A 24,638-nucleotide genomic window follows, 5' to 3' on the forward strand; every position below is an offset into this window, starting at 1 on the left:
TTAATAGTGAGTATTGGTCCCTACTCCTATACTAAAGTCTCTAGCGTTTTGATGACCAGCCCTTACTTTCTTACTCTTATTCCTTTTAACTTGTATTTCTCAATTTTTTTTAATAAATATGTAAATAAATAAAGACTTTTAAATATTAATATATGGCTGATATCTTAATAATAGGCAAATAATAAGCCACTAGTTAATAGTAAACATTAGTCCCTACTCCTATACTTCAGTGTCTAATTTTTTGATGATCAGCTCCCCCATTTCTTACTTTTATTTTTTTTAACTTGTATTTCTCTCATTTTTTATGAATATGTATATGACTATGTATTTTTTAAAATACTAATAAGCAGCTAATGTCTTAATAATAGGCAAGTAATAAGCCACTAGTTAATAGTAAGTATTGGTCCCTACTCCTCTACGAAAGTGTCTAACTTTTTGATGACCAGCTCTCCCCTTTCTTACTCTTATTCCTTTCAACTTGTATTTTTCAAATTTTTTATGAATATGTATATGAATATGTACTTTTTAAGTATTTATAAACAATTAATATCTTAATAGTAGGCAAGTAAAGCCACTAGTTATTAGTAAGTATTGGTTACTACTCCTTTACCTAAGTCTCTATCTTTTTGTCGACCAGCCCTTACTTTCTTTTATTCATTTCAACTTGTATATCTTTCTTTTTTTTAGGGTTGGGAGGTGACAGACTCCACAGATCCAGGATCGCAGAGACCTCAGCAGCTCCTGCCTCCTCTTCCTCCGGGCTGGGAAGAGAAAGTTGATAACCTGGGACGGACATACTACGTGAACCACAACAACCGCACCACACAGTGGAAGAGGCCCAGCAGTGTGTATGTGACCCTTTCTCCATTCATCAAAAAGCATGACGCATACTGTACAAAATGAGCAAAATCTTACAGTTTTTTTCTTTTTATTGATTCATTCGCCAAATGATGTTAATGTTGAATTTATTTAGATTTTTGGACAACATTACCTGACTGATATGTGCCGACCTATGTATTTTGTTTCTCCCCGTCTGTGCTTTAGGGATGTGGTTTCAGAAACGGAAAATGATAATCACTTGCGGCAGATTAACCAGGAAGCCCACAGAGTTTTCCGCTCTCGGCGGCACATTAGCGAAGACCTGGAAAATGAGCAGCTGGACATCAGGGACATAGACGACGTTAGTATTTCACCTTTGAGGCAGATAACATCATCATAGTTAAATAAAGCAGAATATATATATCACACTTTACAATACGGTTTCATTAGTTAATGTAATTATTTACTTCCACTTAATGATTAATACGTGTACAGTATTTATTAATAATAGTTTAACATTTACTAATGCATTGTTAAAATCCATATCCATACTACTTAACATTAGTTAATGGAGTGTGAGTGAATATGAACTAACAATGAGCAACTTTTCCATTAACTGCCATTAAATTGATTACAATATTCATTAATATTTGTTAGTGTTCAGTGTTTGTTCACATTAGTAGGTATATTAATTACCGTTAACTAATGAAAACTAAATGAAATCAATTTTCATATGATACAAGCAACATTCCCTCTTTTTCAGTCATGGGAGCCCATATCAGAGGAAGATCCGACTTTATTAACAGACGGTCTGAACCATTCTCTGTCAGGACCATCCTCCCTGGCAATGCCCCTCTCCAGCACTCCCGAATTCTCAGATGAGATCAGCCTTAGATTGTCTCTCGCTCCAGACACCAATGGAGAAATCCCAGGACCCAGCTCTGCTGTGGTAAGAGAAAATTGCTTGGTTATAGGAAAAATTAAGACATTTAAATCTGTTAAATCCTCCATTATGACTTTGCTGCATATGGGTCAAATAAGGCAGGGGTTCCCAAACTTTACTGCCCGCAACCCCTAAAATAACAATGTCAGTGACTCGCGCCCCCCAAATCCTCTGAGGTGGTTATAAATATACAAACCTTTACTCACCAATAGGCTCAAGTCTATTCTTCGTTTAATTTTGGAGAACGCCACTCGGAGACCATCCTTCATGTTCAGTTGTGGCCTGTATTTATTTTTAATCTACGTGAGTGCCGTAAAAGTGTCAGAAAGTTTAACCTGGTGCCATAAAATCAATCGGCTGCATCTGACCCTATTGCTATCTTTAATCTGTTGTAATGACCCCAGGGGTTGCAATCCAGTGGGAAAAAAAATGTACATTGTTTTTTTTACGTAACTATTAGCTACTATTTCACCCTTTCTTAGGTTATGGATAAAATATGATAATTCTAATAGTTTAGTCAAATAAATTCCATTTTAGGAAATCATCTAGTGACCCCCCCTCATTATCCCGCGACCCCCAGAGGGGTCCCGACCCCCACTTTGGGAACCACTGAAATAAGGGATTGTACACTTTATTTATTTATTTTTTGTTGTTGTTTTGTTTATTAGGATATGTCCTGTTTAATCATTATAAAAAGGTTCAAGTCACCCTTTTATCAAACCATTAACTAAGACTTTCAGCTCAATAAAGGACTAATTTGCTGGTTATTAATAGCTATTAATGTAGTAGTTTGGTTTAGCTATCAAGTAGGATCAGGAATGTATAATAAAATCATGCAGAACATGTACTTTTTAAGTATCAATAGACTCCTCATATCTTAATAGTAGGCAAGTAATGATCCACTATAGTTAATAGTGAACATTGGTCCCTATACTAAAGTGTTACCATCATTATGGTACTGTCAAAAAATACTGTCATTCATTTTGATAACAATTTACAAATGACACCCACTAAAATGTCATTAAGAGTATGTAACAAAATATATTGTCAGCCAATTTAGAACAAGAATCACACTGGACATTAAGACTCTATTGATGTATCTCTAAAAATAGTAATAAAATAAATAAATAAAAGTTTATAATTTTGTAAAATAGTATAAATTTTGTTAGATCACACTTTAATATATTTGAATAAATACAGATCATAATACACAAGTTGTTTTTACATAGGTATGATGGTCATTTTTTTTTTTATTATTATTCATTATCACGGTATTCATAAAATGCTGGGTCTTAAATAGTCTATAAAACTAAATATTAGGCCTTAAAAAGTCTTAAATTCACTGAAATATTGTGTTGTTGGTTTTCAGTCATTTTAAACAGGTCCTAATTTTGCTTTGTCTAAGTAAAGCTTCTCAGTTAGGCCAACATCCATCTAATGACCAACAATACATCTCAATAAAACTGAAGAGATACATTTCACACAAGCAGTTAGACATATTTTAATGGAAATTCCCTAAATTTAATTCCTAAAAATAATTACACAATTCCTTATGATAATACCAGACCAGTAGAAAAAAATCTTAATCCTGTATAAGTCTAAAATTTAATTCTTAATGGTCTTAAAAGGGTATTTAAAAGTCTTAAGTGACTTGATGAAACCTGCAGAAACCCTGATAAAGAAATGTAAAATTTAATTCTTATATAAAGTCATATAGTTTCTATCTATATAAAAGCACTTTAGAAAAATTAAAAGGATAGTTCACTCAAAACTGTAAATTTCATCATCAATTATTTACTCTTCACTTGTCACAAACCTGTTTGAGTTTATTTCTAATGTTGAACACAAAAGAAAATATACGGAAGAAAGCTGGAAACTGGTTATAAACCACAGGAGAGGGCAGATTCTTCAGCAGGATAGTCCTCCTTATCATACTTCAGCCTCTACATCGAAGTTCCTGAAAGCAAAGAAGGTCAAGGTGCTCCAGGATTGGCCAGGCCGGTCACCTAACATGAACATTATTGAGCATGTCTGGGGTAAGATGCAGGAGGCATTGAAGATGAATCCAAAGAATCTTGATGAACTCTGAAAGTCCTGCAATAATGCTTTCTTTGCCATTCCAGATGCCCTTATTAATAAGTTATTTGAGTCATTGCAGAAATGTATGGATGCAGTCCTCCAAGCTCATGGGAGCCATACACAATATTAATAATTCTTCCACTGCACCATGACTTTATATTCTATACTCTACATTATTTCTGTTAAGTGATGAGACTTTTGTCTCAGCAAAGTCAGACCTTACTGTCCTAATTAAATAATTAAAAATCAAGGCATGATCATATTATTTTGATAAAATAAGCGTAATCTAGAGCCTCTGCCCTTCATAGAAGCCACTTCTGATACTAAATGATCAACTAGAAGTCAAGTTATTATTTGATGTTTCTAAAACTTGGATAAGCAACAAGACTTTTGTCAGGTAGTATATCCTCTTGTAGGTTAAGCAGAAACAAATTGAGCACAAATAAATACTCGTGTTTGTCTTTTTTTATCAAAAACAATCTAAACTGTAGTAGTTATGTAGTTTTTAATCCTAAGTAGGTCCATCATAACTGCTTTTCATCAACTTACAGCTCATAAAATCTACCGCAGCTTTATGGTTGCAGAGTTCTTTCTGTCATTTGGCTGAAAGCTCCTGTTATAAAAGATGAAGTTATACACTCAGGCTTTTTAAGACAGCTCTGGCCCTGACTCAACAACATATGCTGACTAAGACTTTCAGCCCCTCAAAAGAACAATACATTAGCTGGATGTTTCTAGACTAATGAAAATATTAGACTTATTCAGAAAATTGAGGTGGGAAATTGGCATGTTTTTATTCTTCTTCAGCGTATTGAAGTGATGATGAGTACATTTTGTCAAATCTAAAAGCTGACTCTGAAGCACGCGTACACATGTGCAGCTCTGAATCAGTGAGTGAGTCACAGTGGAGGCAGCACAGGGGTTCCACACACTCAGCTGGGAAACATTTCTCGCTTTATGCCTTCTTTTACAATGTTTTTAAAATTCACTGCACTGTATGAATTGTGGATTTAATATTGATTAATAGTTCAGCTAATGAACGTTTTGATGAAAATCTACATTTGGACTAGACCCAAATTCATCTGTCTCTATAAAATTGTGTGAGATTATTTCTTAAATAAAGCTAAAGGTGCTATATTTTCATATTTCTGTAGCTGAAATATAGATAATATGCCTAATTTATTCTTATACAAAGGTCCTATAGGTCTAAGCTGAAGTTTTGCTCTCATGACATCTGCCACATGAAGCAAATTAAACTGTATACAGTATAAATATTCATGCATATACTCTATGATGGTTTTAAAACGACTTTCTGGTTTACTTGTATACCATTCAAAAGCTTAAATAAGTCAAATCAAACAGCTTTGGACACTACTGAACTTTGTATATGAATCTTTATAAACCGATATGAAAAAATAATTAAGATGTATTAAGGTATTTCTTAGGTAGGGGTTTGAGTAAAATGCTAATATTAGTTTTATTCTGAAAAGGTCTGATAACATTTCTTCCAAAAAAAAAAAAAAAAAGAATGTTGTTTATAGCATTTTATTCCTCAGAAAATGACGATTGGTCAGAATAACAAGTGTTTTCAAATCCAAATAATGATTTATAGACTTCTGAAATTAAATATTTAATATTCTTTTGTCAAGAAAATTGATTTAAACATCTGAATACATTTTTTTGTAATTTAAACCCCCTATTTTCCTAAAAATACTTTAAACTGTTTAGAATCAGATTTTAAAATCTGACAAAATAAATTGATTTATGACTTTGTATCCAGTGCATTTTAATGTCAAAAATAAAAAAAGAAATAAGGAAAAAATGTGTCTTAAAATAAATTATAATTTAGTTTTTTATTGCAGTTTCCAAATATAAATATGCATGGCACATAGGGTTTTCCACATTGGGTGCACAAAACAACCAAACATAGGAAACCAGAAATTGTAGAAATAAAAAACAAATTCCATAAATAAATAAATATGAACATTACAAGAACATCATAAGAACAATCAAATCAAAAGGTTCATAACTGTTTTGTATACAATCAAAATGAAATCAGGTAATACTGATTTGTTGCCTTTCAATTACAATTTAATTGTGTACTTATTTTTAACCCATATTGTGGCGCCCAGTCTATACCTTCCCCCCTAAACTACATACATATGTTTGTTATATGTAAACATGTACATATAATACATACATATACATATTATTATGTGCATATTATATGTAAACTGTGAGGATGGTACATTTAGGACTTTAAATGTATATACTTTTTAATATTAAATAGGTACTGTTCTTCACACTATTTCCTTGTATGATTTTCCTTATTAAAGAAATACATGAAATAAACTTTTTAAAAAATCACATTGATATTGTTCTTTCTATATTAAGTCTGGTCTCAATGGTAAAATATGTTCTACCCATTTTCTTCATGTCTCATTAAACTCCTCCGTCTGTAAACATAGATTTGTTATTAACCTCTTAATTTCATAAGTTATTTCAAGCCAGTCACTAATTTGAGGGTAAATATGACTTTAAATAAATATCATCTTAGGGTTTTTTCCTTCTTGTTTTTAAGAGCACCATTTAGAAAATGGCCACTCAGAGAGATGATCGACATGTACGTCTTTATTTATTTATAACAGCATCTAATGCCTTTTCATCTCTTTCTCTCCCTCCAGCAGAGTCATCTTTCCTCTCGGCTACGCTCCTCTAGTATGACTGATGGAGTCAGTGATCAAGCTCAACCTCCCACACCAACGGTACACCTGCTTTCCTCCTCCCCACCTCTCATTTACTCTGCATGTGGTGATTTTTTTTTTTTTCCCCCTCCCCATTCAATCCCAGCACATGCAATCGTTTCACTCCTTTGATACCAAATCAGAAGCTTATAACCTTCCTAACACATTCTTAAGGGCACCTGGTTTTAGATTTCCGTTCTGTTTTGGGATCACAAAAAATACAAATACCGTGTTATTTCTCTCGTCCGCAAGTCATCCAAGATTTTACTCATCCTCAAGACATCCAAGTTTTTCTCTTTAGTGTAGCATTAAAGAAGAATAAAGGGATAGTTCACCCAAAAATGAAAATTTGCTCCATATTTACTCAACCTCAAGTGGTTACAAAGCTTTGAGTTTCCTTTTTCTGTTGAAAACAAAAGAAGATATTTTGGAAAATGTTAGAAACCGGTAACCATTGATTTCTATTGTAGGAAAAGCAAGGCAAGTTTATTTATATAGCACATTTCATACACAATGGCAATTCAAAGTGCTTTACATAAACCAGAATAAAAGAAACCGATACTATGGAAGTCAATGGTTACAGGCTTTCAACATTTTTCAAAGTAACTTCTTTTGTTTTCAATGGATAAAAGCAAAGTAAAACGAGTAAATGATGGCAGAATTTTCAGTTTTGGGTGAACTATCCCTTTAAATTTGTAAATCATGGTCCAGTAGGAATATTTGGTAACACTTTAATGCTTATTAATTCCAATTTGGTCATTTCAAAACTATTCAAACTTGTATAAAGGAAATTTTTATAAAGGAAAATTGTTTTATTTTTGTCATAAAACTGTAATTACACTGTAACTTTCTATTTCTGATGACATCATCAATCCCTTTTGTTTTCCTTCCCTTTCAAATTAAGCCTTTAACATATTCAAGCCTACAGTTTTTAAATAGGGATTACGATAAACTTTCATGTTGACTTTATATCATGTACATGACAAAATAATGGACATAATTATAAAATGTCACATGATGTTTGCTCAGAAACGTATCACCTGTCTGTGTGCTTGTGTAGTTTTTGTCTGCGTGTGTCAAGTGATAACTCAGAGTGACTAATAGCGTATCATTAAGCTCCTAGAATTGATTTATTGAAGCTGTAGTGGTGATTATGATGTCACTGGATGTGTAGACGTGTTTCTATGGCGACTGTGGGAGTTTTCTTAATGGATATTTTGACAGTGCTGCTTGTTCAGTAATGTTTGGGAAAATTGTGCTGCGCTCTGTAATAGAGCTGCCTTGTAATCGATTACGTCGCTGCACAGGGGCTTTTCCATTTCTTAAAGAGACAGCCTGCCAAAATCATTTTGCACTTTTACAAGCAGCAATATTTGACTTTGTTTTACGCTTTAAGATGCATGGCTTTACAGTACATAGTGTGCTGTCTCTTTAAATGATCCGCCAAGTGCTGTTTTACTGCAGATAAGCCACATATGCTAAAATTAAATTAGCCATGTGGATGAGGTCACCGAGTGAACTGCTCCCGTTTGCATGAGGCAGACAGACACGGTCACAGACACAGACTCATCTGTGGCCTTGAGACTGGCGTGTTTTTTTTTTAGCAAGTTTTCTGCTGAATTTTTAGGTGGTGCAGTCTGTTGGTCCTATTGGCAAAGAAAAAAAGAGTAGAGAAACATTTGCAGGATGTCTGCAGGGTCAATGAAATTTTAGGTCTTAAAGACTTAAAGTCTTAAATCCACTGAAATATTGTGTTGTAGGTCTTTTTAAACCAGTCTTCTTTTTCTAAAGTCCATTTACGCTACCTGACAAAAGTCTTGTCTTCGATCCCAGTTGTAAGAGCAACAAATAATAACTTGACTTCTAGTTGATCATTTGGAAAAGTGGCAGACGGTAGATTTTTCTGATGAATCATCTGTTGAACTGCATCCCAATCATCACAAATACTGCAGAAGACCTATTGGAATCTGCGTGGACCCAAGATTCTCACAGACTCGGTCAAGTTTGGTGAAGGAAAAATCATGCTTTGGGATAACATTCAGCATGGGGGAGTACGAGAGATCTGGAGAGTGGATGGCAACATCAACAGCCTGAGGTGTAAAGACATTTGTTCTGCCTATTACATTACAAACCACAGGAGAGGGCAAATTCTTCAGCAGGATAGCGCTCCTCATACTTCACCTCCACATCAAAGTTCCTGAAAGCAAAGAAGGTCAAGGTGCTCCAGGATTGGCCAGCCCAGTCACCAGACATGAACATTATTGAGCATGGAGGAGGCATTGAAGATGAATCCAAAGAAACTTAATGAAATGTAGGAGTCCTGCAAGAACGATTTCTTTGCCATTCCAGATGACTTTATTAATAAGTTATTTGAGTCATTGCAGAAATGTATGGATGCAGTTCTCCAAGCTCATGGGTGTCAAACACAATATTAATAATTCTTCTTCCACTGCACCATGACTTTATATTCTATACTCTACATTATTTCTGTTAAGTGACAAGACTTTTGTCCAAGCAAAGTCAGACCTTACTGTCCTAATTAAATAATTGAAAATCAAGGCATAATCGAATTATTTTGATAAAATAAGCGTAATCTAGAGGTCTTTGCATTACAAGCCACTTCTGATACCAAATGATCAACTAGTCAAGTTATTATTTGTTTTTCCTAAAACTTGGATAGGCGACAAGTCATTTGTCAGGTAATGTATAGCTGCCCAACACCCAACCAAACACAATTATTTAAACCATGCAAGTTTTATTTACCAATATGGTTTAATTATCTTCCTTAAAATAACATTTGTATAGAATAACAAAAGTTCTCCATGTATTTATAACTACCTCCAAGTGCTGACTGGTGCATATACATTTAGTTTATTATAGTTTTTAAAACTTGTCTAAAAATTAAAACTGTAGTTTAATTTATTTTTAAAACTTGATTTAAAAATAAGATTATATAAAGATTTGATTTCTTTTTAAACAATTTATGCTTGTGTTTGACATCATTTGAAATATGTGGATAAGAAATAAATAATTTTTTTTTTTGTTTTTTTTTGGCAGGGCAAGTAAAAATATTTAAAAATATAAGTCTGAAATGTTATTCATAATGGTCTTAAAAGCATCTTAAGTCTTGAATTTGGCTTGCTGAAAACTGCAGAAACCCTAATTTACTGTCGCTTAAAATTAACCTGAAATCCAATTATTTTTTTGATTGAGTTCTTTTAATGCTGAAAATCTCCTATTTTAAAAAAATTAATTTGACCTCACATTGTGTTAATCACATTTACAGACAGCCTCCAAAACGTCAAGTGAGTGACAAAATTTTAAGATAACCATTTCATCCACAAATGAAAATGTACTCACGGTTTACTCAACTTCAAGGGGTTTTAAACCAGTATGAATTTCAGTCTTCTATTAAACACCAAAAAAGATATTTTGAAGAAAGGTCAAAACCTGTAGGTGGCACGGTGGCTCAGTGGTTAGTACTGTCGCCTCACACAAGAAGGTCGCTGGTTCGAGACCCGGCTGGGTCAATGGGTGTTTCTATGTGGAGTTTCCATGTTCTCCCTATGTTCATGTGGGATTCCCTCCAGGTACTCTGGTTTCCCTCATAGTTCAAAGACATGCTCTATAGGTGAATTGGCCATAGTGAATGAGTGTGTATGGATGTTTCCCAGCATTGGGTTGCAGCAGGAAGGGCATCTGCTGTGTAAAACATATGCTGGATAAGTTAGCAGTTCATTCCGCTGTGGAACCCCTGATGAATAAAGGGACTAAGCCGAATGAATGAATGAATGAAAACCTGTAACCATTGATTTCCATAGTAGGAAAAATAAAACTATTAAAGTTAATGGTTACTATTTTTTAACATTTAACAAAAAGCCTTCTTCTGTGTTTAGAGGTTTGAAACAAGTAAAAGATAAGTAAATAATGACAGAATTTTATTCAGAATTCCCTTTTAAGACTAACATACTGAATATAACATCTAAAAAACGTTATTTTAATGTTTTTTTTGTTTTTGGTTGGCTTTGTCCACTTTTGACCCAATCTTAGGTTCAGCACAGTCAGCACAGACTGATTTGAAGTTTATATTATAGACATTGATATTATATTATTATAATAGAGCATTGATATTATAGACTGTGGCTGTCATATATCAGATTCGCTTTAGCTCAACATCTCTGACTTGCAGAGCTGTGTTATAAACTACATGTTATTGGCTATTTTTAAAAGGGGGGAGGGGCTACCCATTACATCCAGACCTACGTTCATGCTTCAGTTGAAATTACATAACACATTAAACAAAGCTGTGCATTTCAAGGCTCTTCCAATTTTTATTTTTAAGTGCATTTCAGACCTTAATTTCTTTAAAAAGAAATGCCCTCACAATGACCGCTTTACATGCAAGTGCCGGGAGTGAGGTTTGTGGAAGGGTTAAGAGGTTGGGTTAGTCCCTGAGAGTGTTTTGGTGTCCATTTCATTATTGTATCGTGGCATTTAGAGCAGCGCATACTGGGAATTTCCCAGATAAGATCTGGCAGCTTACGCAGGAGAGCTCCGGTAACCCTGAGCTATGGATTAAGATCCGTTATTAAACCTTATAAAGGCATAAAGCAAAGGTGATGCGCGCTCGCAATGGATTTACTTCTTGTTGGTCTCGTATGATTCATTTGTTTGTAGTGCTTTATTTATACGAGCGCTAGATGCGCTGACAAGATTTTCAGGACAAATGAATCTGGAATAGGTCACCCATAAATGATGACTGTCATCATTTAATCAGCCTCGTTCATTCCAAAGCAAGTTTCTGTCATGCAGGAGGAGATGCTTTGATGAATGCTCGTGCTGCTCTTTTTCATGCAGATTGTAGTGACTAAACAGGCTGTCAGGCTCTAAAAGGTGCAGATGTTTGCCATGTTTTTTATGCATCTTTTATATACATGTTTATAAAAGACAGAATTGGTAGAATTTAAAGCTTTTGTCATTACGCTACTTCTGTTTCTCAAATTTTTTATTACAGCAGGTTTGCAAACATGTTTTATACCATTTCAAATATATATATATATATATATATATATATATATATATATATATATATATATATATATATATATATATTTTTTTTTTTTTTTTTTTTTTTGTGCATGTTGTATATTATAAGTGCACATACATTGTTTACCCATAGTGGTAACATGGTCATAATACAGCAAGTAATACGACAAGCATTTAGTTTGTGCTAGCTTTTGCAGTTGGACATTGCTTTACAATTCCCTTGATGGGTGAACATTAGCCAGTGGAGGGGGAGTGTCTTTTGTCTCTCCAGGTGTGAATTATTCATGACCATTGTCACTCCCATGCATACCGTATTCTGACCCAAAACAGACTTTACAAAATGTAAATCATTGTAATGTTTTCTTTGAAAGAGAGAACCAAATATTTTTTACATAATTGTGAAGTAAATATTCTAGCCTACAAGACTGGTAACTCAAAAAATAAATAAAAAGTACATCCATATTTCTCATATATTATTGTAGCACAGGTTGTGCTGAATACAAAAAAAATACATGTTGTCCAATACTATGTAGTAAGTTGCGGAAATGTGCACAAATGTCAGGGCATATCAACACATCCTAGGGGTCACATCCCAAAATCACATCAGACCCCAGAGGGTTAATCATTTTTAAAATGTAGTGCAAGCAAGAATATTGTTAAATAATATTACAAGCAGGTCACATCTAGTGATTTGGGGGTCCTATGCAATTTCAGATATAGGGCACAAAAGTCCTAATAGGCACTTTTTTTTACTTTTTTTTTGTCTCTCATCGTCTAAATCTTCTTTTGTATTTTAAATGATTTGTTTTCTCAATGTGAAATTGAAATTAATTCACAAATACATAAAATAGTAATTTAACTCCATTAGTTTTTAAAACAAAATAAAAGTATTTAAAACAAATGAACCACATCAGTGATTAGACTTTGATATTACACACCAAAAAAATGCTGGATTCTAGAGGTGTGAACCTACACTGGTCTCACGGTTCAGTTACGATTATCATGCCATCATTTTAGTTCAATTCGATGTCTCGGTGCCTCATAGTGCATTGTCGATGCTTTCCATACACAATTATATTTTACTTTACAGCACAACAATTCTTGTGTTAAAATCTATAAATATATTTATATTTTTAGATTATTTGTAATGCAAATTTGTTATTTAATTAAAACATTCAGATATATGAACTGTACCTTAAAGACTCAAGTACAAGCACACAACAACGTGAGCATTTATAGCAAATAAACAAATGTAAATATCCCACTCGCTTTCTCAGCCTTGCCTAGCGAATTCTTTCTTACACCCCTATGATTGGTCACATGCTCAACAGAAAGGGCTGTGATTGGCTCTAACGCTCTGGCACTGTTCACCGATAAATGACACTGACAAACGGCAGAGCGATCACAGCTGATCCATGATAGACATGGAGGAGAAAACACTCTGCAGACATGCACTCGTGTCTGTATCCAGAAGTATTGCTGTAACAGCTGATAGAGGAAACATTACCTCACGCCAGCAGGTCAAAGGGCCATAGTGAGAGAAAGAAATGGAGTTTATTTTCATTTTCTCCAATAGTGAAACAGGGCTTCTGTTGTAACTTTTTAAGTAGTTGTGGTGTTTTTATTCCTCCCGCTCCACTTTCTCACTATAGTAAGCTACTGCAATATTCTGTAGCACATATGAGATAAATTACATCAGTACGTAGTAACTGGTTATGATCTATTACTGAACCAATACTGAATAGTCCGCGACTGCATCCCAGTGCACCAAAGAAACAATAAATTCACACCCCTACTGGATTCTGCACAATTCATTCATGTTTTCACAACACAAGTCGATTAATTTTAAACAAATTGTTTTTCAAAAATTTAAGTGGCTTGAGCATAAAACAGTTAAGTTGACCCCAATAAACTCAAGAATCGTGTTTCAGCTCATTTTAAATAAGCAGTTTGAACAAGCAGCAAAAATAGATTTATGAGTGCACAAGGAATGTTCTGACCATGTTATTTTGCAAACGTTAGACTGCTAATTGTTAATTGTATTTATGTATTGTGCAAGCAGTAGCAATGCACATAACCATAAAACTTATAAAACACATAAATTACATGCTGTATTTGTATCCACACTAACAAACAATTGCAATCATTTTAATCTAAGCTAATATCCGGCAGTTTTCAGTTGTTGTTATTCTTGTTGTAGTTGCAGGTGTGCTGCATTTCTAGGACATTTATTCTAAACAGTGACGAGTAATCATTAGATGAATCATTTCTAACAGTGATTCTAGCTTTCATAATGGAATATAAACAATGAAGTAATTTTTTTTCAAAGCAGTTCAAGGGAGTAATCAAAGATGTCAATGCTAGCTAGATTAATGAGGTACTTTTATAATTTGTTACAATACAATTTACAAAACTTATTCTGAGGTATAAGCAATTATTTTTCAAATGTTTTAATTTTTTCATTAAACTATCTTAGAAATGCATTTACCAAATAAATTCCAGCATGTGCTTCAAAAAATTAACGTGATTTAGTTTTAAAAGATCATGTGATAATAAAAATGTGTGCAATAGGATGGCGTAAAAATTATTCTGCCGATAGTTCTGTTGATAGGGCACAACTAATCTGCTCCTACATCATTAAGTACATGGTGCAGGAGATTGTTTGCTGTTGCCTCAACATTTTAAATGCCTTTGTGTTGTTATATGCTAGCAATGTGCTGCGTGTTTTTCAGAGACCCTTCTCAACCCTAGCTCCACCTGTGTTTAGATCTAAGTGGTTACATATCATGTTTGCCCCAGCAGTGTTTTATATTGTCAGACTGCATATCTGTGAATATAACAAATCTCTATACTTGCTCTGCCATAATAATCAAAGCAGCTTCAGCGCTGCAGATATTTTCCACCAAGACCAAACACATAAACATTGCCATATGCATCTCTCTGAGAGTTGTCAAGACAGAACATCATTCTAAATGTCATTCTAAAATCCGTCAACCGAAGTCCATCATCAAAGTGGTTCAGTATTATTACCTCCAGAACTGCTCCCAAAAAGCATCTCACATCTCCAAATGCCACTGCACGTCCATTGAGTTGCGTCTTCTGAGGCAAAAGTAATTTATTATATTAAAAAAGGCCCACAGAGGATTTTCCTTAGAAGAAAATTATTATTTTTAAAATATTTAGTGCCAGTTTATCAGGAAGTGATGATTTTAAACTTAAACTTTAACCCTAAAGTGCTTTATTCACATGCTGTACGTGCTATTCCAAAGTTTGCATCTTTGGATGGAAATATAGCTACTGGTTTCCAGCCTCGGTTTTAGTCCAAACTTTTCCAATGCATTTTCAAAGCACTTGAAAACCAGAATATTAATCCTTCAACTCAAAGGATTTAAAGTGGAGGAATGTTTCTGAAGTGATACATCCGTTACACTTATTGTAAAGAAAGAATCAGCTTAAATAGTGTCCTGTTGGGTGCCATTTTTCATCATGTCAGCTTTGTTCAGAAGAGGCCGATCGGCTGGTGGCCTGGATCTCTCCGGCTGTCAAGAGCTTCTGCAGATGAGGGATTTCGCAAATCTGTCTGATATTTTTTTATAATTTTTTTTATAGCGTGGGTGAGAGGTGGCATTTTCCCCACACTTCCTCTCCCTGTGTGCGAAGAGGCTGACATTTTCACACAAGTGGAAATGTTCAGTCATTGCTTGAGAAGATGGTTATAGGATTTGAGACAAGAGTGTCTTTCATTACATCCGTACAGAAAGCATTTGTGGAGGGAATTGACTGTTTTTGCGTTTGAAATGTAAAGCATGTGCCAGTCAGATGTGAAGTCCAGGTGTTGTTTCCTCAGTGTTTTTGTAGGCCATGAGTCAAGTGTGAGTCAGTTTGCTGAAGAAAGCGACTTATTTTGATGATTCTTGACAATTTTTTTTAGATCTGTCATCGTGAATGTAATGTATTTCAAGGACTGCCTGAATTACTTAGGAACAAAATAGAGGTTTATTTGATCAAAAATGCAGTAATCATGTTGTGATATTTTATTATAGTTTACAATTGCTTTCTTTTTGAATATACAGTTAAAATCACAATTATTTGCCCTTCTGTGATATTGTTTTTTCTTTTTGAAACATTTCCGAGGTGATGTTTAACAGAGCAAGGAATTTTTCACAGTATTTCCTATAATATTTTTTATTCTGGTGAAAGTCTTATTTGCTTTATTTTGGCTAGAATGAAAGCTGTTTTTAAACCATTTTAAGGTCAATAATATTAGCCCCCTTAAGCAATATTTTTTCTCAATTGTCTGCAGAACAAACCATCGTTATACAATTATTTGCCTAATTAACCTAGTTAAGCCTTTAAATGTCACTTTAAGCTGTATAGAAGTGTCTTGAAAAATATCTAGTAAAATATTATTTACTGTCATCATGGCAAAGATAAAAAAAAATCAGTTATTAGAAATGAGTTATTAAAACTATTATGTTTAGAAACATTTTGAGAATCTTCTCTTCTTTAAACAGAAATTGGGGGAATAAAATATACAGGGGGTTAATAATTCAGGAGGGAAAATAGTTTTAACTGACTTCAAATGTACATTAATATTATACAGTAATAACTGTACATTTATTCCTGTGAATTTTAACTTCCATTCCTCAAGTTTTCGGTGTCATATGGTGTTTCATAAATCATCTGATTTGCTGATTTAGTGCTTAATTAATATCAGTTATTATTGGTGCTTTTTTATTATTGATGTTAATTAGCATCTTTGAATGGTTTCTGGAAGATACTGTGACACTGAAGACGGGAATAATAGGCTGTTGTAAATTCAGTTTTGTCATCGCAGGAATAAATTATATTTCAAAAGGTATTGAGAAAAAAAACGGTTTTAATTATTAAATAGAGCTGAAGTCAGAATTATTAGTCCTTTTTTCTTTTTTAATTATTTTCCAAATGATGCTTAACAGAGCAAAAACATTTCACAGTATTTCCTATAATATTTTTTCTTCTGGAGAAAGTCTTATTTGTTTTATTTTGGCTAGAATAAAAGCAGTTAAAAAAAAATAAAAAAAATTTAAAGTTAATATTATTAGCCCCTTTAAGCTATATTTTTTTTCGATTGTCTACTGAACAAACCACCGTTTGCCACTAGCTATGGGCCGGTGTAAGATTCTGACAGTATGATAACCTTTGATAAAAAAATCACGGTTTCACGGTATTGTGATTACTGCTCCAAAATAAGTTCTTTTTAAATGTCTGGGTAAAAAACAACTACTTTTTCCCCCACATTGAACACAATATATTTTATATTAAGAAACATTTAAAATATTTTGGACCATAGTTTTTGATGTGGAGGTTTCTTTTCTGCTGAAGGTACTGTTGCCCTAAAAAACAAAATAAAGTAAAAAACAAAACTTACATATACCTTAGGAACGGTATTGCAGAAAACTTTGACTGTTTTAAAATCTTGACTTTTCCAAAATACTGTAAACCTTGAAACCAGTTATCGTCCCATGCCTATTTGCCACTACAGTAATTTGCCTAATTAACTTGAATTAACCTAGTTAAGCCTTTAAATGGCACTTTAAGCTGAATACTAGTATCTTAAAAATATCTAGTAAAATATTATTATTATGTGCTGTCATTATGGCAAAGATAAATGAAATCAGTTATTAGAAATGAGTTATTATGTGTTGAAAAACTCTTCTTTCTGTTAAACAGATTGGGTAATAAAATATGCAGGGGGCTAATAATTCAGAAGAGAATAATTATGACATCAACTGTATATAAAACTGTAATATTTAATAACATTACTGTATTTTTCCATAAACTAAAGGAATTGTTCACAGAGAATGAAAATTCTGTCCTGCTTTGCCATTATTTCAAGACATTGTAATCATCCATTAATTTATTTTCCTTTACACAAATAAGCATTTGGGCTTCTCTTGTACTCTATCTCTCTGATCAAATCTCCAATCATCTCAAATCTCAAATCAAAATCATCCAATCACCCGTTTTTTTCACCAATGTTTCTTTAAGGGGGTTGCTGTGTTTTTTCAGTGCACCACTCACAAAATCACCCTCTCCAGCTGTCAAAAATCACCTAAAATAACCAAATAAACCACCCTAAAATCACTTCCCCACCTACTGCCTCTTACACTTTCTGGCTGACCCTGTCCTTCCATTTGCCCTCATTTCCTTCTCCCACTGGCCCAAAACTGGGCATCTGCCCGTCCCATCTAAAAGCAGCTGTTATTGTCCAGCAGAGCTCCCAGACACGACGAGCAAGAGCACAAACCGTCACAGGCGTTGAGGACACCATGGTAATCTCCACATGTTGTACATTTTGTGCTCTCCTGTCTTATTGGTTTCTTTTCCTTTTTTTTTTCTTTTTTCATCAAGTGGTTATTGATATTATTTAATAATTAATAAAATTAAATAATTCCAGTTATTTTCATGAACATTTATGTACTTTGATCATTCATATTTTTTTAATTAAGTCATTTAAGTTAACCATTAGGAGGAACGCTAATTTAAGGAAGGCATAGTATATTAGTTATATAATTAAGTATATTAATTATATAATGTTATATTATTAACAAGTATATTAATTAATGCAAAAAATGTATATGATTAACTTTTATTTATATAATTTGATATAATAATTTAATTTCAAAATCTTTTTTCACTCTAAATAACAATTGTACATAATGGTGGGGGAAAAAATGGGTGGAAGAAAAAAAAACTGGGTGGGAGAAAAAAAAACTGGGTGGGAGAAAAAAATGGATGGGAAAAAAAACAGAGTGATAGGAAAATGTTTATTTTTTGTAAAGTTTTTGCGTTCTCTTGCAAAGATGTTTTGTGAGGGAATGCAGAGTTATTTTGCATTCCCTCACAAAACTGTTGTTCCACAAACACTTCCTGTTCACTTCATACATGTCAACCCTCCCGTTTTTGCCGGGATTCTCCTGTATTTTGACACAAGTGAAAAGCAGCAAATTAATCTCTTGTCTTGTTTTATTTGATAACAGAGGTGTCACTGTAAGAATGCACAGATCTATAATGAGAGCATTCCATTACTTTAGTAATTGTTTGTGCTCATTTAAGAGAAAATTAGTTGTGTTTAATATAAAACATGCAGGATAGACATGTTTATATATTATTAAATGTGTTTGTCTGTTTAAACACATAAATCCCAAAGTGTCCTGCACTTTAGCTCCTCTTTAAAAGGCGTGTACAGAAGCTGATCTGGGATCAGTTTATCATACTAAGCGCGTCCGTCAGTCAGCACTTATACATGCATTTACTGATTCAGAGGTTGCATAGGAAGGGCGACAATCGACGCACAGCTTTGATGAATAGAAAGTGAATGCAGACATTTTTATATTAATTTCAACGTGCTTTCAATATTAACAATATGGGAAAATAATTAATGATAGGATGATAGTGGGATAGAATGGTAAAATACAGAAGAATCCCAGCAAAAACGGGAGGGTGGACATGTATGATGTGAACAGGAAGTTTTGGTCGAAAAACATCTTTGCGAGGGACCGCAAAAACAAAAAAAAAAACATTTTCCTATCACTCTTTTTTTTTTTTTTTTTTCCACCATCACATCCCTACTGGGTGTCCGTATGATTGCTTATTTACCATGAGGTGGTTGAACTTGTATTGTATATTAGAAATAATATAATTAATTAATATAAATAATTCTAATTTAAATATTTGCATTTTAGATTTATTCATTTAAATAACACAATCAAGAGCACTCTTATTATAAAGTGGTTTAATTTATTAATTATATTGTTCATTACAATTTATATAATTAATTTATGTAAACGTTTCTAATGCAAATATTTACATTGATAGTTAGTCATATAAATAATTTTTAATCAAGACCGCTTTTTAAATAATTTATATGTTATAATGAGGTATGATAAATAAGTTATATTATTAGTTTCAGTTATTAATAATTAATATTCTTCACTATAATAATATATAATTGTTGTTTTAATTATTATTAGCAGTTTTTATTACACAATTGCCATTAGGAGCGGTATTGAAGGGTGGTACATGTAAATTCAAAAAGATTATTTTACTTTTCAATTGCTTTTTTTCTTTGTGCTTAAAATGACTATAAAATGAGACATTCTGAGGATTCAGTTTACACCGCAACTTGTCCATGTCCACCGTACAAATCACACTTACACATTAATCGGATGCATTTCAAATGTGTTTGTAACATTATAGCACGTCATCTTGTGCGGAGTGTGATTTCTCTGTGTTGTGTTTTTCAGTGTCCTATTTTTGTGCTTGTGGAAAATGTGTCAGTATTCTAGTTTTGAGTGTAGTTTTTCCCACACTCATCATATCGAATATCATATCAGTTAACAATGCTTCACATAAAAATATGACCCCGGTGTCACAGTCACTTCTGCTACAATGAAAAGAAAAAAGACATATTTTAATATGACCCAGTTTTTCCTGCTCCTTTGCCCTCTGACTATACAAACTCATGTGTTGTTTTACTCTGTTTAGTCTCCTTCGGCCTCCTACGCCTTGACCACGCCAGGCCTTCCACCAGGCTGGGAGGAACGCAAAGACCCCAAGGGACGAACGTACTACGTTAATCATAACAACCGTAGCACCACATGGACACGGCCCATTCTGCAGGTACACCATAAAACAATGCTTGTTTTCATTCAATCGATTTGTGATGTAACATGAAGTAATTAAGTTAACTTATTCGTTTTTACAAATTTGAGTGGATTGAATTTAAAGCTATTAAGTTGTCCCCAAAAAAACTCAAGTCTTGTGTTATTTCAGCTCATTTGAAATATTTTAAACAAACAGCAAACATCATTTTTTGAGTGTACACTCATCTACACTGTACAAAATGCTGGGTTCCACACAATTGATTTGTTGTGAGAACATGAAGAAATTATGTTGGCTTATTAGTTTTTACAAATTTGAGTGGATTGAACAAAACAATTAAGCTCATTTTAAATAAGTAGTTTGAACAAACGTCATTTTATTGAGTGTAGCACAGAAAGCTAAAGCTAATGAAGGAACTTATTTTGCTAAATGGAACATGTTTCTGGATTAACATTGCAACCAGGCAATCAGATTTGAGAGACTTCTGCTATGTGCTTACACTGTAAATCATTGCTTTGACCTTTTATTTACATTTGGGATTAGGTTTGAATTAAATTCAAGTAAAATGATGTTTGAGGTTGAACTTATATGTAGACTCAGAGACATAAAAGGAACAAGCTAATACAATAAAGTGGTTTGTTTATTTTTTACAGTGTTTTTCAATGCCGCCCATCACTCAAAAAATATTTTTGCTGCTTGTTCAAACTACTTATTTAAAATGTGCTGAATCAACAATTCTTGAGGGTTTTAGTTTGTTGAGACAACTTAATAGTTTTATGTTCAATCTACTTCAGTTTGTAAAAACGATTAAGTTAACTTGATTGACCTGTGTTGAGACAACATGAAGGAATTAAGTTAACTTTTTTTTAATTGAAGTGGATTGAACATAAAACTATTAAGTTGATCCCAAAGGAAAATCAAGAATTGTGTTGTTTCAGCTCATTTTAAATTAGAACAAACTCTTCTAGCCTGCTTTTTAGTTTTTTACAAATTTGAGTGGATTGAACATAAAACAATTAAATGGTTTGTATATTTTTACTGTTTTTTCAATGGCACCCATGTTTCTTTTCTACTGCATCTTGTTGTTGCCTTTATCTGTTTTCATCCCTGTTCCTAAGACAGTGTCTGGGTGTTATTTTGTTGTGCCAGTGATTGTGTTCTCCTTGTCTATTTATTGCTACTCTGGTCCCTCTTGATCTATATCTTATCTTCATCTTCCTTTTGCTGGTAAACTCTGTTTACTATCGCTCATAAGATTCCCTCCACATCTTTTTTTAATAACAGAACTTTGAACTGACCTCCAGTCTTTCATCTTCCTTAAAGTACCACTGTTATGCTGCAGTCACACTGGAGTTTGAGCATGTGAAATTCTGTTGTGCGATGATGCAAAATGCGACACAATAAAACAAGATGATGTGACATATTTGAATATTTCAAATTTTTGAACAGAGAGGTCACATTTTGATCTTCTATTGGTCTCGAGCAATCATGTGAGGCAAAATTGGAAGTCAGAGTTCACCTAGCTTGAACTTTGGAATGCAGTGACACACGAAACTTGTCGCATGCGTTTTCAGTGTGGCACATCCGCATGCTTATGAATGGAAGTCAATGGGGTGAAAAGTGCAGTGTGACCGTGGCTTTATGCTATTTTAAAGTCTGGTATAGTGCTATTTTAAATGCTGATAAAATGATCAGGTCTCTCTAAACTCCTCATACTCTGCTCTGATTGACCAGATAATCCAGTCTTATTTGATTGGATAAGAATGCAAAAAACACAACAAAATCTCAGAGCTTCCTCAGCCTCAGCTGCAAATACAGGGTTAAATTAGAGGTTGTTTGCAGGAGCCAATGAAAACCATAGACTGGTCAATTTTAACATGGTTTGTGCAGGGAGTAAGCCTTGAATTATCTATGACTTGTTTTAGGCAATTCAAAAACTATTTGAAAGGCAATGAAAAAAGTACTTTTGCAGAGAGAGAAAAAATTGCAGTCATGTATAAACCAGACAGATTTGTCACCACAATCTAACGATGATAAGTTTAGTTACTGGTCATTTTAATCAGTTTAATTGTTCACCTCCTATTAAAATATTTTTGGTATTTCATATACTCAATAAACGCATATTCAACATATTGTTTAATGTTTCAACATAATTCACCGTGCATCAACAACATTTTTTAGTGATTTGATCATAAGTCGGCTGAAACACATTTCCATCTCATTTTAACTATTATTCAGAAACTTTACATGGTTTTTCACCCTTATTTCCCCATGCTCTACGTCACTTTTGCAAGAACACTGTTTAGTATAAGAGTATTATTAAAGAGATGGATCACCCAAAAATGACAATTATCTGACCACTTACTCACCCTCAAGTGGTTTTAAACTTTTAACTTCTGTTACACACAAAATAAGATATTATGAAGAATGTTGAAAAGTTGATATTGACATCTATAAGAGGAACAAAACATTTTATGGAGGTCACTGGCTGCTGCTTTTCAGCATTCTTCAAAATATTTTCTCTCGTGTTCAACAGATAAAAAAAACCTCAAACTGGTTTGGATAAAAGCGTCTGCTAAATGACTAAATGAGTGAACTATACCATGCCATGCAGCTTTATGAGCAAGCAAAGTCTTGACTTTGAATTACTTGTTTTGGTCCATCTTATAGCAATGTTAATCAGCTGTCACAGAGTAGGTGGGCAATATATAACATTTTAGACACCATTTACACCTGTACACAGCTTTTTCCACCTTTTTAATTCAAATTGATACAAATCCATCAAAATGCCAACAGTGCTTCTGACTCTCCATTCTGGACCCTTTCAACCCTTGAATGCAATCTATCTAGGCTTCTTCTTGGACCCTGTAGATCCATGGATGGGTTTTTGTGATGTAGCTAGCTAACCCTTCTCTCTACCCAGCAGCACACTGAGGATGGAGCCAGCACCTCGGCTGCAGCAGTAGGGGGCGCTACAGCAGCTGCACCCCCTGCTTCCACCCCTTCCTCCTCCAGTGGCCATCTAAGCGAACCACAAGTGCGCAGACCCCGTAGCCTCAGTTCCCCTACCGTCACTCTCTCTTCCCCACTAGAGGTGAGAATTTCCACTTCCCTCTTTAGTTTTTGTTTGTCCTCCCACTAGATTCCAGTCCATTTATCAACTGCCTGATTCACCTAAAAAAAGTATTGAGGGCTTGAGAATGCATTGACAAGGTTTCTGTTATGAAAATTCTATCCTCCAGTCTTCAGTGATCCTTCAGAAGTCAGTCTAAAGAAAAAACGTATGTGTCTTTGATACCTTGCCAGAATCTGAGGCTACAAGTCTGCAGAGCTTTTTGTTGATATATCAATTTGGGATTGGCTTTTTCAAAAATAAAACATTAAATCATATTCTTAGTGATTGTATTTCTGGCCTTTTGGTCTGATTTTCCTTGCAATGTTTAGCTCATCATGTTGTGATGTTGTTTGGACCCTTACTTGCTGCTTGCAGTTATATATACATATATGTACCTTTGTAAACTAGTGCAAGTAGTTTTGTAAAATGCTTCATGGAGGTTGTGGATTTGTTTCTTATATCTTCACTTTAGGGGTTTATTTTGAGTAATATTTGTCCCCAAGATAAACTTCTAAGGTAACGGTTGTTTTGGAAGCTCGAATCTCAACCGAAGTGTCTTTGATGTCAATTGTCTGTTGCAGAACTGAGTTTCTTATTGTCATTCATGCAGTTGACATAGGCAGTTTTTTCAGTGTAATATAATCACCATATCCACACACAGAAAGTGGTAATATGATATTAGAATTTCCTTCTTTTCACACCGCCGCTGGCTGCTTTTTAAGTATGCACAGCTGAGGCAAATGATTACTCTAAGGCTTTGTATGATGCATGGATCAGTTTTAATACAACAGTCCAATGTCTCAAAAGCCAATTCAGTTGAGAGACTATTTCCTGACGCATCTGCTTCAGACCTCCTTTAATACAAGCTAATTCAATTTACTTCGATTCACAGTAAAAGATTAAATAGTCCTGGTATTTCTGCTTAGTGCAGTTATCAATCATCTTCCTTTCTTAGGGCTGCCAGCAATCTTAATTTTTTTACTGATGCATTTCTGCTTCAATAAATAATTTATTTATATCAATTTACATTTTACTGCATAGATAGTAATAGATAGATAGATAGATAGATAGATAGATAGATAGATAGATAGATAGGTAGGTAGGTAGGTAGGTAGGTAGGTAGGTAGGTAGGTATGTATGCATGTATGTATGGAGAGATACACTCACTGGCCACTTTATTAGATACACCTGTCCAACTGTTCGTTTATGCAAATTTCTAATCAGCCAATCACATGGCAGCAACTCA

General features: G+C 33.9%; 1 protein-coding gene across 12 annotated transcripts in view; it reads left to right on the plus strand.

Moving 5' to 3' along the window:
- nedd4l (NEDD4 like E3 ubiquitin protein ligase) overlaps positions 1–24,638 on the plus strand; it is a 160,998-nt gene that overhangs the window by 100,786 nt on the left and 35,574 nt on the right. For 4 of the 12 annotated variants that reach the window (XM_056447082.1, XM_056447083.1, XM_056447073.1 and 1 more), the window contains 7 exons: positions 688–848; positions 1,045–1,180; positions 1,583–1,768; positions 6,526–6,606; positions 17,886–17,945; positions 20,161–20,295; positions 23,201–23,371. In XM_056447082.1, the coding sequence (XP_056303057.1) occupies positions 688–848; positions 1,045–1,180; positions 1,583–1,768; positions 6,526–6,606; positions 17,886–17,945; positions 20,161–20,295; positions 23,201–23,371 (930 nt within the window). The remainder of the gene's footprint in view (positions 1–687; positions 849–1,044; positions 1,181–1,582; positions 1,769–6,525; positions 6,607–17,885; positions 17,946–20,160; positions 20,296–23,200; positions 23,372–24,638) is intronic. The other 8 variants (XM_056447084.1, XM_056447075.1, XM_056447074.1 and 5 more) reach the window with 7 other exon arrangements.

This window comes from Danio aesculapii, chromosome 21 (assembly GCF_903798145.1).
Source record: "Danio aesculapii chromosome 21, fDanAes4.1, whole genome shotgun sequence".
In the NCBI taxonomy this organism is placed as follows: Eukaryota; Metazoa; Chordata; class Actinopteri; order Cypriniformes; family Danionidae; genus Danio; species Danio aesculapii.